Source organism: Urocitellus parryii, chromosome 1, assembly GCF_045843805.1.
Source record: "Urocitellus parryii isolate mUroPar1 chromosome 1, mUroPar1.hap1, whole genome shotgun sequence".
NCBI classification, from domain to species: Eukaryota; Metazoa; Chordata; class Mammalia; order Rodentia; family Sciuridae; genus Urocitellus; species Urocitellus parryii.
In genome coordinates, this window is record NC_135531.1 from 241,328,970 (window position 1) to 241,342,487 (window position 13,518).

The 13,518-nt window shown below is 40.6% G+C and overlaps 1 protein-coding gene across 1 annotated transcript in view; it reads right to left on the bottom strand.

The window, feature by feature from the left end:
- The window catches only part of Stat1 (signal transducer and activator of transcription 1), a 37,953-nt gene extending 34,010 nt beyond the window's left edge, over positions 1-3,943 (bottom strand). The window contains exons 1-3 of the mRNA XM_026389024.2: positions 3,784-3,943; positions 3,302-3,453; positions 871-999 (exon numbers count right to left, since the gene is read on the bottom strand). Coding sequence (XP_026244809.1) covers positions 871-998 — 128 coding nt within the window. The 5' untranslated portion in view covers position 999; positions 3,302-3,453; positions 3,784-3,943. The remainder of the gene's footprint in view (positions 1-870; positions 1,000-3,301; positions 3,454-3,783) is intronic.
- Positions 3,944-13,518: the final 9,575 nt, after the last annotated feature.

Here is a 13,518-nt window from a genome sequence, read left to right on the forward strand (position 1 = left end):
TATTTGTTCTTTTCAGTTATACATGACAGTAGAATATATTTTGACATATCATACAGACATGCAGTATAACTTCCCATTCTTGTGGTTGTACATGATGTGGAGTTAACTGGTCACATACTCATATAAGAACAAAGGAAAATTATGTCTAATTCATTCTACTGTTTTTCCCATTCCCATTCTCTCCCCCTTCCCTTCATTCCCCTTTGTCTAATCCAGTGAACTTCTATTCTCCCCCACACGTCAACCACTGCTTATTGCGAGCCAGCATCTGCATATCAGAGAGAACATTGGGCCTTTGGTTTTTGGGGATTGGCTTATTTCATTTATCATGATAGTCTCCAGTTTCACCCATTTGCCAGCAAATGCAATAATTTCATTTCTCTTTATGGTTGAGTAAAACTCCATTGTGTATATATACCACATTTTCTTTATCCACTCATCTGTTCATGGGCACCTAGGTTAGTTCCATAGCTTAGCTGTTGTGAATTGAGCTGCTATAAATATGGATGTGGCAGCATCACTGTAATAGGCTGACTTTTTATTTGTTCTAATTTGTTATACAGGAGAGCAGAATGTATTTCAGTTCATAGTGTACGAATGGAGTACAATTTTTCATTTCTCCGATTGTACACAAAGTAGAGCAACACCATTCGTCTCTTCATATGTGAGTCTAGGATAATGATGTCCACCATCTTTCCTAACCCTCAAGCCCCCTCCTTGAGATGTGCATTTTCTAAATCAAACTTTCCTGCAACAGATAGTCTCCACGCCATTGATGAGATTCATCTTTCAGCAAACATGGCTCCAAGTCACTCATCAATAAATATTCTTAAAGTATAGATAAACTTCTCTCCAGTGAGTTTTCCTTACCAGTCTTGCTTTTCTAGCCACTGGGCTAAGTACTGTCTGATTTCCATGGGAAAACTGTCATCATAAAGCTGGTGAACTTGCTCCAGGAATTTGGAGTCAAGCTGCTGAAGTTCATACCACTGAGACATCCTATGGAAAAAAGAACATACACCATGAGGGAATCCCACAGCTCTAAGGAAGGTTCTAGCAGCATGTCTGTTGACTCATTTTGCTTAGCAGGGAGGGCACAGCTCAGTGGTAGAGTCTGTGCTTAGCAAGTGCAAGACTCTGGATTCAATTGCCAGAACCAAATAAACATCTTGCTTAGATCAAGACGTAATTTGTCTCAAATACATTATTTAAATAATAATGATATTCTGCAGCCTATTTATTAATTTTGAGGGAAACATTTTTTCTTCTCCAGGAAACACATATTCACGTCTTTGTTCAAATATTAGCATATCAAGGTCTGCCTTCTCCAGCCACCTTATTTAATTGCAACCAGCTCCTACCCTGGAACTCACTCTCTCTCTTCCCTGATGCATTTTCTTCATAGCACTTAACCACTGTCTGACCTACCACGTATTTTTCTCTCTTTTTAAATTTTGATTGTTGTCTGTTTTTGTCACATGAATAGAAGAATTAGGGGGAATTCTTTTCATTGCTATATTCCCAGAACATTGTCAGGCATATACTAGGTAACCAATAAATATGCCTTTAAAATAAATCCGTACTTTTTTCAAATAAATAAATGAGAAACATTATTTACATTTAAGACAAATCACAAACTCTCTCCAAATATTGCTCTCCTACAAATTATAGTATATTCTTAATTTAATTTAAAAATTTTAATTGGTATATTATATTTTATGAGTCATAGGGTAAAGTTAACCGTAAATCTGGCACAACGGAGTCTTAAATCTCAGCAATACTTTTAAAGATTGAACCAACATTCTCAAATGTAATTTGAAAGTAATATTTATGTCTTTGGGTAACTATTAATTTGTATATAGTAGCCATGAAAATTAAAAACTACAACAAAACACCAATTTTAGAAAGCCAAATTAGGGAAACAAAGTGCCTCCCATGACCATCTGATAACTTAGATTTATATCAGCACACAGTGGTACAGACAGCTGGCAACATATGGGGTGGTGCCAGTGAATCTTGTCCTGCCAGACTTCTGAAAAAGGGTCTGGATTTTTAAGCAGGGTATAGAAGAATGTGGGATGCATGCCTATTGTCAAGCATACATGTGCAGTTATGTCTACTCCAGATATATCCTTCTGAGACAGAAGAAATGTCTTAACTCTAAAGCTAGTTGCCATTTCAAATACCAGTAAAAATGTATGTAAGCGCACTCTCCTTGGCATACCTGCCATAGCAATTTGATTTTTCATTTCACACTTACTTTACCTGAGAAGAACATTCCAAATCTGAAGGTTTCTCCCTTCTGCATGAACTAATACATACATAGCACCTGGCACAAAGCAGGTTGATCAATATATTCATATTAACAAATCAAGAATCACTCTCATATTTTCACAAAACCTGTTACTCACTCAGGCATGTCCATACCCCAATAACCTAGCTCATACTCCAACTTTAAACCTTCTTCTCCAATCTCAAGACTGTCAGCCTCCCTCCCTCAGTACTATCCTTCCAATCCAGCCTCAGCGGCACTTTGGTAGTGCCATATCACTATGGTGCGCAAAAATGCCTGATTTCCACTCCTCCCCATCTTCATCCGTCAATAAAGCGATCCAGTCATCAAACTATCTACTGGATGCAACATTTCTGATTTCTGCAGTTGCCACTCATCCTGGCAAATAGTCTTCCTACAAATTTCTACCTCTCTAAATCCCACCAACAATTAAAACCAGGTATAAATGCCCGTTCTTCAAAGCTGTCTGAGACTCAGAGACAATGAAGCTTTCTTTGACCTGTGTCTCCTTGTATTCTGGCATCAGTTCCAATCTTCCTTGTAAAGCTCTATGATGTCTTTCATATAGGGTATAAATTCCAGAGGAGATTTGGGAAAGTATCCTGCATATAGTTTGTGTTCAAGAACAATCTAGTCAACTGAAGTCTTGCATATTTCAGATAGAATTGGAAAGCAAAAGACACAACCCTATTATAATTCCACAAGTTTGAGTCCCAGTATCCTCATTAAGCAATAATGCACACTGGATTGTGCTAGGGGTTCAAGTCTTATTTCTGTTCCATATAAACAACTCCTCTCTAACCTATAAAAACAACATTCAAAGCACAATCTATATACTATCCCAGAACTCTTCAGTACTAGTCAGAACTTATTTTAAAAAGAGTAATCATATTGTTCAGAAGTTTTCTGGAGCTAAATATCACTTACATTCCAGGAGGACATTAAGCTCCTCGACCTTAAATATAATTAAGATTCCAAATTCATTTATTTCCATGAACATTTACTGACCTGTCACCTTATGCCCAAGGAGAGGTTGGGAATTCGATCAAAGCAGCAGCTACACACAGCACGTTTGGTGACAAGATTATTGGAGTTGCATGCAGAGTGCTCCTGTCTAATGTAGACAGCTCTGGAGGACGGCACAGGGCAATTGAAACTTTCTGCGAAAAGAAGAAAATGTACTAGGTGGAAAAAGGCAAGAAGTAAGACAGTGTGGGCAAATGGGAAGGTGCAGTGCTTTCGGGCGGGAGCCCGGTATTCTGTTGCACAACTCAACTTTACAATCGGGAGCACGACTGACAGGGGCAACGTGCCAGACAGTGCCATGGCACTGCTCGCACTTGGGTACTTGGGATCTTTTCTTTCTTGGGGATGACGAATTCACCGGTCTGCTGTGAAAAGCCACGCTCACCAGGCATCCAGCTGCTATGTCCAGAGGGCCCTTGTGGGCACGACCCACCCCAGGCCCCCGGAACCTCACGCCCACTCACTCTGCACGCCGGAGCCAGCACCGGTGAGCAGGAGCAAGGCAGGGCAGCCTCTCTGGAGCGCGCCGAGCCCCCTCCGCTGGGTCTGGGTGTCTGACAGGTGCCGTCCTCCGACACAGCAGGGTCCCTCCGCAGACTCTGCGCTGGAAAACGAAAGTACCCCACTGGAGAAAAGGCAGATCGGACCGCCCAGCCTTCGTCCTCCTCGGCCAATCACAGTGGCGGCCGCACTCAGCCAACCCGACACGGCTGTTCCGCGAGCGGTGCCGCCACCCGCCGTGGGACCGTCGTGGGATCCCGTGTTTCCTCTGTCTTTGGGCTGGCCTCGGTCACAGAAGAAGTGGAGCGCAGGAATGTGTCGCAATGCCACAGACTGAAAGCTCTGTTTACACATTTCAGAGAACTAAAAGGAAGTTCTATGTTTGCCTAGACCCCAAAACTAGAAGATCCCTGCTTTAGCCCTAGACTGAGAACCCAGGTAGAGGACACAGTGGGGGACTTGTCGTTTTCCTGTTGCTAAACCCAGAAGATGCTTTTTGATCTTCGTTTACTTGACCGTTCGGAAATGTTCGGCACAGTGGACGTCTCCGTTAAAACACTTTCTTCTTTGGTCACGATGAAAATACATCGTGCTTCTTCGTGCCACTCTGGGGGTTCTTTCTCTAATGTCTCCATCACCACCACCAAACCATTGAAAGTGAAATGTTGTCAGGTTCCGGACCCGGACCCGGCCTGTTCTTTCACGACATTTCTCCTCACACTGGGCTGTGATGTCGTTCTAGATGGAGGACACCTAAATATATGCCCTGTCTACACCTCTTTTGGGAACTCTTCCCCGTTGACAGCCTCCACTTGACTCTACTTCCATATCCAATGATCTTTGCAAACTAATTCAGAACCAAAATCTTAGGAATGGTACATGCCAAAGAGCTAGAAGTCATCCTTACTTAACATTGCCACACCTGGTCCTCAAGCCTTGTTGATTTCTGTTCCTAATTATATTTCATATCTCTTTTACTTCTTTCCATTTCTTCTGCCATCCCCTTTTCTCTCATCTGGATTATTTGAGCACCTCCCCCCTCCAGGCCAGATGGAATCATCAGGAGATCTTATGATGGTTTTTCTTGCTTATAAAATTGTTTCTTAATATAGCCCATAAGACTTTGGTTCCCCTATCACTCTCTCTAACCCCATCTGTGTCACTCTTTCTTATGCTTACTTCAGCAATTTTGTTTTTCAAATAAGCCAAATTCTTTCCTTGAACTGAGGGCCTTCTCACTAGTAGTTCTCTCTTTGGAAATCCCCTTGAGCCATTATCCCCTTTCCCCAACTTCTTTGTTGGTTTATTCATCTTTCAGGTCTTAGCTTAAAATCTTAGCGTCTACACCAGTTCCCCAGGTACATATATCTCTAAGGCCAGATGAGATCGTCTTGCAATATATGTTCATAAAACCTATTAATTCCTTCAAGTGGAAGGGGTTTGAATCAAACCCTAAATAATAAAGCAACTTTGGGTAGAAGGTTCTAAATGATTTCCCAGGGATGTGCATAGATGTCTGTGTATTATAGCTTTTTGCCCTTTCCATACCTACATACTTTGTTTTCTTTTCACACAAGTGTCTTTGCAAAGTCAGTAATGAGATGATGCCTAGTCTGGATCCTCCACAAATGTTCCCACCTTTCTTTCTAGCCTTGTCTCTCATTTTCTAATTACTCTACTAAACTTCTGTATGTCCTGCCCTCCCCCATACCCTTAATTTTAACCCTCCCTTATTATGATGCTTTTTAAAGTGTCCAAATCTTATCCCTTTAAGATTCTAATTTTCCAAAGGACAAACTAAATTTGTTTTGTAAGTTTGACTATTTAATATATTGGCTCTTTTAAAAGTGACTAAGCAAAAAACAAACCAAATAAAAAAAAAACTAGTGATCCAGAAATTGCCAGATCCAAATACATGATGATTGTCTGACAACAATCAGCTTGGGAAGTTCTATCATTATATCAACAATATCAAATTCACAACATATAAAAAATTTTAAAAATAGCTAATTCCACATCTGGTAAATTGAATAACTTTCAATTGTTTTTCTTTCCTTTCCTACCCTTGTCACAGGTTTTCTGAAGGTAGAGTATTCATCTTTGTGGCCTGATTCTGGTTTTGGCCATGTGGCTTGCTCTGGCTAAAGGAATGATAGCAGTTGTCATATACATACATTATGATTTGACTTGAAACTTTGCATGTTTTTTGTAATCAAGCTGTCTTTGTGTGATCTTTTCCTGTGCCAGGAGATAGCACACTTCAAGTAGCTTCTACTTCCATAGACTGAGTGAGGAAGAAGATGTGCATGAATTCCCTTAAATCTGCCTCCTGGAGCAGAATGACTGAAGCTGATCTCCAGGTCCATGAGTAATAAGTGTGTGTTTGTTGTAATTGTGTTTAATAGAGATTCTCTACTCTCCCCCGTGAAATCAGCTACCACACTGATGACAAAATGAACATTCTAAATTATCTTAATAGGCTAGAATTCTGCTGGTCAAAACCAATTGGACAAAATTCAGAACAACAAATGCAAAGATTTGCATTGGATTTAAAAGAAAGAGACAGCAAACAAGATTTATCCTTGTTACTTATAATCAGCCAGAAATAAATGGGAAGATGAAATTTATGATTAGTTATCCTTGAAGTGGTGTCTGTGTATTAGTCAAATGACCGTGGAGGATGGTCAGGAATCTAAAGACCACAGTAGGTATCCAGGAAGACACTGGAGTGACACTCCAGGCCTCCCATTTAGAAGAAATTTATTTTTGGTAAGAAGGCAGTACCATTCCTATTCTTTATTCACCCCTTCTTGTATATCTCAATCACCCAGTTGTATTTAATTAGTTTTTCTGCCTTGTTGCACAAAGCATTTAAAGAAATTTATAACAGAAATTTTATAATAGCTAGAAATATAAAGAATGCAATGCAGTCTACAGGCTAAGGCAAAAAGCTTTCATCAGATACATCATTCTCATTATACCAAATTGCAAAGGGTCTCCTGGTAGATGATTTTCATCATTCTGTCTCTTCTCTGTCATTGGCATTCCTTTGCAATGTGACTCTAATTCTTTTCAGAAAGAGGTAAGGACTATTTCCCCAACCATTAAATCTGGGCTGGCTTGTGACTTGTTTTGACCAATATCATGCAGCAGTAGTAACCTGGTGTTTTATTGAACCTAGCCTTACATACTCTCAGAGCCGAGCCCAGCCTCCATGACAAGTCAGGTGAGGCCTCAGTTATGTTGGTGCAGTTGCCTAAGCTTAGATGTCAGGTGTAAGAGCCCAGGAAGATCAGATGGCCCTGGCTGGGTGGACCAGAACTGCCCCACCTACCCTATATTCCCAAGTAATAATAAATGGTTGTTTTACCTCTCTGAGTTTGGGGAATAATTTGGTTTGTTTTGTAGCAATATGTATTATGTATCAGATCACTCACTGAGGTCTTATGGGGGGGGGAAGCAGAACATCCTACAGTAGAATTCTAAAACAAAACTTCTCATGTGGAACAGGCCTATTGCCCATCTCCAGCTGATGGTTTCTTATCCTCAAGGATTACCTTATCCTTTGTATCCTTATGATACCTCCATCAAAAGCTTACTAGTTTTCTGTTCTTTGTTTACAGACTTGATCTTTTTTAACTGCTTCAGAATAGTAGCTACAAATCTGATGAACAAACCTAAATGAAACGTTTAGAATTTCCCTCTCCTCTCAGGTACCATATTGTATCTTAGCAGTATTTTCCCAATGTTTGTAGTATTATAACTCAAATATCTTAACAATAGGAATTTCCAAAAATGCAGGTCAATGCCTCCTCACCCCTCCTTCTTTCCAATCATAAACCTTGCTACTATGGAATCCTAAAAATGTCAATTAGTGGAAGCCCTATTGATAATATGTAACAAAATGGAATTGAAATAAAAGATTTCTAAAATTTCTTTAGTTCTCAGGATTTGAGTTTTGTACAGTCACTTGGTTGTCTGGGTATATGTATTTTCTTCCCAATCGGTAAGTGCAAATCCATAGATGAACTCCCATATAGCAGCTTATTAAAATGCAGGGGTACAAATCAGGATTTGAACCATATTTTTCTATGTACATAAAATTATTTCATCCCAATATTGTGGAAAGCCATGAAAACTTTTAGGAAAATATCTATATATGAACAAACCATGCACTTTCCATTAATAGCAAGTGACACATCATCCTAAATATCTTTAAAGATTATACTGTTGAAAACACAATCACTTTTCATAAGTTTTTACAGTATTCTTGGGCTCACAGAATAATCTACTATAAGGAAATCACCAGATATGGGTGAACATTTTGTCATAAAGGCTGTTTACTGCAACTTCACTTATAGTTAGAAAAAAATATCAGAAAAAATGGTTTATTTTTCAACTGACAAGGCAAATTCATATGATAGAATATAAAAGCTATTCTTTTTTTTATTGGTTGTTCAAAACATTACAAAGCTCATGAGATATCATCTTTCATCCATTTGATTCAGGTGAGTTATGAACTCCCATTTTTACCCCAAATACAAATTGTAGAAACACATCAGTTACACATTCACAATTTTTACATAATGCCATATTAGTGACTGTTGTATTCTGCTGCCTTTCCTATCCCCTACTCTTCCCCCTCCCCTCCCATCTTCCCTCCCTACCTCATCTGCTGTTGTTCAATTCTCTCCCTTGTTTCCCCCACCCCTTTCCCCTCACAACCTCTTTCAATAGATGAATGGATAAAAAAAAAAATGTGGCATCTATACACAATGAAGTATTATGCAGCACTAAAAAATGACAAAATCGTAGAATTTGCAGGGAAATGGATGGCATCAGAACAGATTATGCTAAACGAAGCTAGCCAATCCTTAAAAAACAAATGCCAAATGTCTTCTTTGATATAAAGAGAGCAACTAAGAACAGAACAGGGAGGAAGAGCATGAGGAAAAGATTAACATTAAACAGAGACGAGTTGGGGGAGAGAAAGGGAGAGAGAAGGGAAAGCATATGGAAATGGTAGGAGACCCTCAATGTAACACAAAATTACATATAAAAGCTATTCTTTCAAAGACCAAAGTTCATTAAAAAAATACCCTCTTATAAAAAGTTAAGTGGAAAAGAACAGAAAATAAAGCATCATCCTATATAAGAACATATAGAAATGTAAATAAATGGAGATACACACAGAAAACATTTAAAAATATTAATGTCTTAGGTGGTGGATCACGTTTATGTAATTTTTTAGGATGTCTACAATGAGCACTCTTACATTCCTAGTCAAAACCCGCTGCCAGACAGTAGAGTCTAGGGCTTTCAGAACACAGAAGCGCAGCCAGAGAGAGGCGGGACTGCGCGCTGCACTTGAGATGTTTCGGCGGGAGGGACGCTGCAGCTCAGAAGAGCCACCCCACTTGCTTTCCGGGAAACCGGTCGCGGACGAGAAGCAGCGCCACAGAGAAGAAACCGAAAGCCAGCGCTGGGCAGCACGCAGGCGCAGCCCGGGGCTTTCCGCCGACCGCGGGGCGGGGAGGAGGGGGGCCGGGCACAGGAGCCTGGCGCACGAAGGGCGGAGGGCGGGTGGGTGCCATTGACAGAGCGAGGAAAGGAGAGTTTCTTGATTACCCCCACCCCCACCCCCGGTGCTGGAAACCATTCCATTTGCGCCTTGTCTTCCCCTGCCCTCGCTCCCTTTGCTATCTCCGTGGTCTGCAGTGCGCTCAGAGCTTGTCGCAATTGGCTTCTGACCCACATCCTGCTGGGGCAGCTGGCCTTAAACCAGGGATGCCGGTTTGGGGGTGGAGGGGTTGGCTGCTAAAGTGTCCTTTTGCTAAGTTGGCAAGAGACTTTCTCTCCTGCAGGCTTCACCCACCCAACCCTTTCGCAGTTATGGTGATTATACCAGACACGTCATGGAGAAGAGCTTAGTCACTGGACAGTGCCGGACAGGCTGATCAAGGAAAAAGAGTTTGGGCTCTTCCTGCTATTTTTTTGACTTATTGAATCTGGGAGGCAGGAACCAAGTTTCTTTAGGCTCCACTCAACTACTTTTAAGGGCTCTACTTACTTTGGGTGAACATGGCACCTAACTAGTATCTCCTGGGTGTGAGAGGACCTACCTTATTGGCCCATACCATGCAGCCTCTTGTGCATCCCATGTCTGCATGACCTCTAATGTGCAGCTTACATGAATCCCATGGCACAGATGAATGTTTATTTTCCCCCTTTAGAAAAACACTGGATAAGCTATATAACTTGCAGTGCCCAGGGCAAAATGAAAATGTGGAACCCCGTACTCAAAACTTACTGAAACTTAAGAAGGCAATGGTAGAGGATGAAACCAAATATGGGAGTCCTTCCATGCCCTGCCCCAAGGAAGCCATCCCCAGGAGTGCAATTAGGGGCTATTCTTCTGTAGAAACCTTGTTAGATGCCTATAGATTTCTTTCCATCAGTTCTGCCTGATGTTCCAGTGTTGGGTAGGACTTTTGTTGGAGGAAGGAGCAGTGATACTCCTAAATTTAATGAAGGGTAAGGGGTAATTTCAGGAGCACATGGTTCATCTGTGAATAGCAGATGTCAAGGATGTTAGATATGCATGAGAGGATACCTAAATCAAAGGAAAATTAAGGTAACCTAGAGAACAGTATAATTCTAGACTATTTTTACAGAGTTTGAAAATTAAGGTGAGGTGAAATAGGAGGTCCTCTCTGGGCTGTGTCAAAAGCAAACATGTGGTTACTCAAGGTGAAATATAACAGGAAGATTGGCTCAGGAGTTTGGAGGCATTATAAAGAGAATTCTAGTCTGCTCTTACAGGCTGACCAAGGAACAAAGGAAAGGAAGGAACTTACCATTGTTCTCTGTGTGTTCCAACACTAAATCATTAATAAATATTAAGGGCCAGGTTGTGTTAGATGTTGGTGATATAACTGTGAACAAGGCTATTTGGTTCCTATACATGCAGAGCTTGCTGAGAGTCTGATGAAGAAATGATGTGCATTGACAACAAAGTGACAAGCACTGTACTGGGGGAGCTAGAGGATGCCATGGAGGGGAGGGCATGGTGTGTGGGCATAATTACAGCCATCTTCTTTTCCCACCCCCACTTTATGAATACTGTTTTTATTATCAAGAAATAGACACTAGCCTAAGATGACACTTACCTGTCTGGAGACATGCCAGTCTCTTTGTTCTTTCATTGATTGGAGACAACTTACTAGACCCTGAGATGGGGGTTTCTCTGTTCTCTCCTTGAGAGAGAAAGAGACCTGCTTGTTTTCCGGGTCCCCCCTCCCTTTTTTTTTTTGGTCCTGGGAATTGAACTCAGGGTCACTCAACCACTGAGCCACATCCCCAGCCCTATTTTGTATTTTATTTAGAGGCAGGGTCTCACTGAATTACTTAGCTCCTTGCTTTTTGCTGAGACTGGCTTTGAAATCTCGATCCTCCTGCCTCAGCCTCCTGAGCCACTGGGATTACAGGCGAGCCCCATCACATCCAGCTCCCTGATCCTGCTTTGATAGGAAAACTGTCCTTCTCTGTTCCCCCAAAACAAACTTTCCTTCCACAAAATCAGGGGATGATTTCTATGCCAGTCACCAAGACTAAACCCACCCCTAACAGGCCGCCATGATTCTATCATACAAAAGGAAACATTCAAGGGGGAGTTGCTGCTCTCCCTTGCTTGCTGCTGCTCTCCCTCTCTCTCTGCCCAGAGCAGCCTTGTCAGGCTCCTGACAATAATCCCGCTTCTTATCCCAAGTGTGCATTCTTTTATTGGTGCCATATTGCCAACAGCGTGACAGAGCTCTTCTCACACGCGTGCATGTGCAAGTGTGTGCATTTAGCAGGAAGACAACCCAGAGCTCAAAGAGTGGGAAAATATTATTTCATGTGAGAAGGTAGATATGATAGGGTTGTTGAATTAAGAGCCTGTAGCAGAGGGAGGTAAGAGAGAGCATGAACCATCAAAGAAACTGAAAGTAGTTCAGGCAATCTTATGTGTTTTGAGTTTTGGAGGATGAAAAGCCTTTGGGGAGAAGTGATGACAGTTGAAAACTTTGAGACGCAATAGTGGGAGACTTTGGAAGAATTTGTTGAGAATTATCGTCTTTACCATCTTTATCCAGAGCTGGATAAGGATTTTAACTATTTTTTTTTATGCCATCATGGCACCTCTGGCAGTCAGATGAAACCTATGAACTCTGAAGAATTAATGTTTTTATTAAATAAAATGCATAAAATTTAAGAAGAAAACCAATAATATTGAAATACAGATATTAAACCAACTTTGTGATATATTAAAATCATATTGAAACCACCTTTGTAGCAAAAATAAGCACTTCTTTACTTCTTTATTAATGCCATTAAATAAGATCTTGCATTGGGTCCTATTGATGCATTTTTCAAATTGTGCTTAGCATAAATAATATTTTGAGTTATGTGCAACACTGCCTTTATTCAAAATTGATAGAAATTCTAAACTTCAGTTAGAAGGTAGTGGAAATAAAATTGTTAATGATTGTCATTCAAATTTATGAGCCCCTGAATTCCATCTACATACTCCAGGTAAGAATTACTAATGTAGAGTGTCAGGAGCCATTCAAAAATTTCTAATAGGGAGTGATATGATCCAGTGTATTTTAAACAGAGCATTTTGTCTACATAAGAAGCCACATGGAATTGTATTTACTGCAAGGAAGTTATAGAAAATGCCCTCCACTATATTTTTATCACATCCTCATTGTGAGGATGCTGGTAGAAATACTCTTATGTCTTACAGTGGTGGTTGTAAAACTATACGGGTTTGTTAGAATTCATAGACTGATATGATGAACAAGGGTGAATTTTATTCAGTATGATTTTTTAAAAATACAATTAGTCAAATCAATAAATGTTCATGGTCAATTTGCAAAAGGTCTTTATTCTGTGTCAGAAATAGCAGCATGTGTGCACAGAGGCCAGTTGGCCACGTGTAGAGTTTGTTGCTAGGGCAAAGTGCTAGGATGGCTTGAGCCTATAGTGCCTTTTACTACAGGGAGTACATACAACCCCTGAACCTTGTGAGGTAAACACAACAACAACAACAAAACAGAACAAAACAAAACAAAACAAAACTTCCCTGGGTTGCTAGGAAGATGTTTGTTCTTTCTGGTTCTTTAAGTGGGGTGGATCCCTTCTGCCTTAGCTACTGGCCAGCTGCCTTCTCTCAGTATTGATTCCAGATACAGTCACTGACATTTAGTATAATTGGTTCAAATGATTCTTTATGTTAAAAAGAATTCAAAACAGGATTAACAAAATACACAGCTGTGATTGGCCTGGAATGAATGGGGGGAGAAGTGAAAATGTGATTAATATTTCAAAACTAGATGTTTTATTTCATTAAATGTTGCTTGTTGCTAGCTTATTATGGACTGAATGTTTGTGTCTCCCCCAAATTTATATATTGAAATCCTAACCCCCAAAGTGATGATTATGGGATGATTAGATCACAGGGCTATGAGCCCTTGAGAATGGGAGTAGTTTCCCTTATAAAAGAAACCTAGCTCTTTAGCTCTCTGCTGTGAGATACCATGAGAAGATGAGAAGTTGGCTGTCTGCCTCCTGGAAAAGGCTCTCAGCAGAACTGGACCTTGCTGACATCCTGATCTTGGACTTCTAACCTCCAGAACTGTGAGAAATAAATTTCT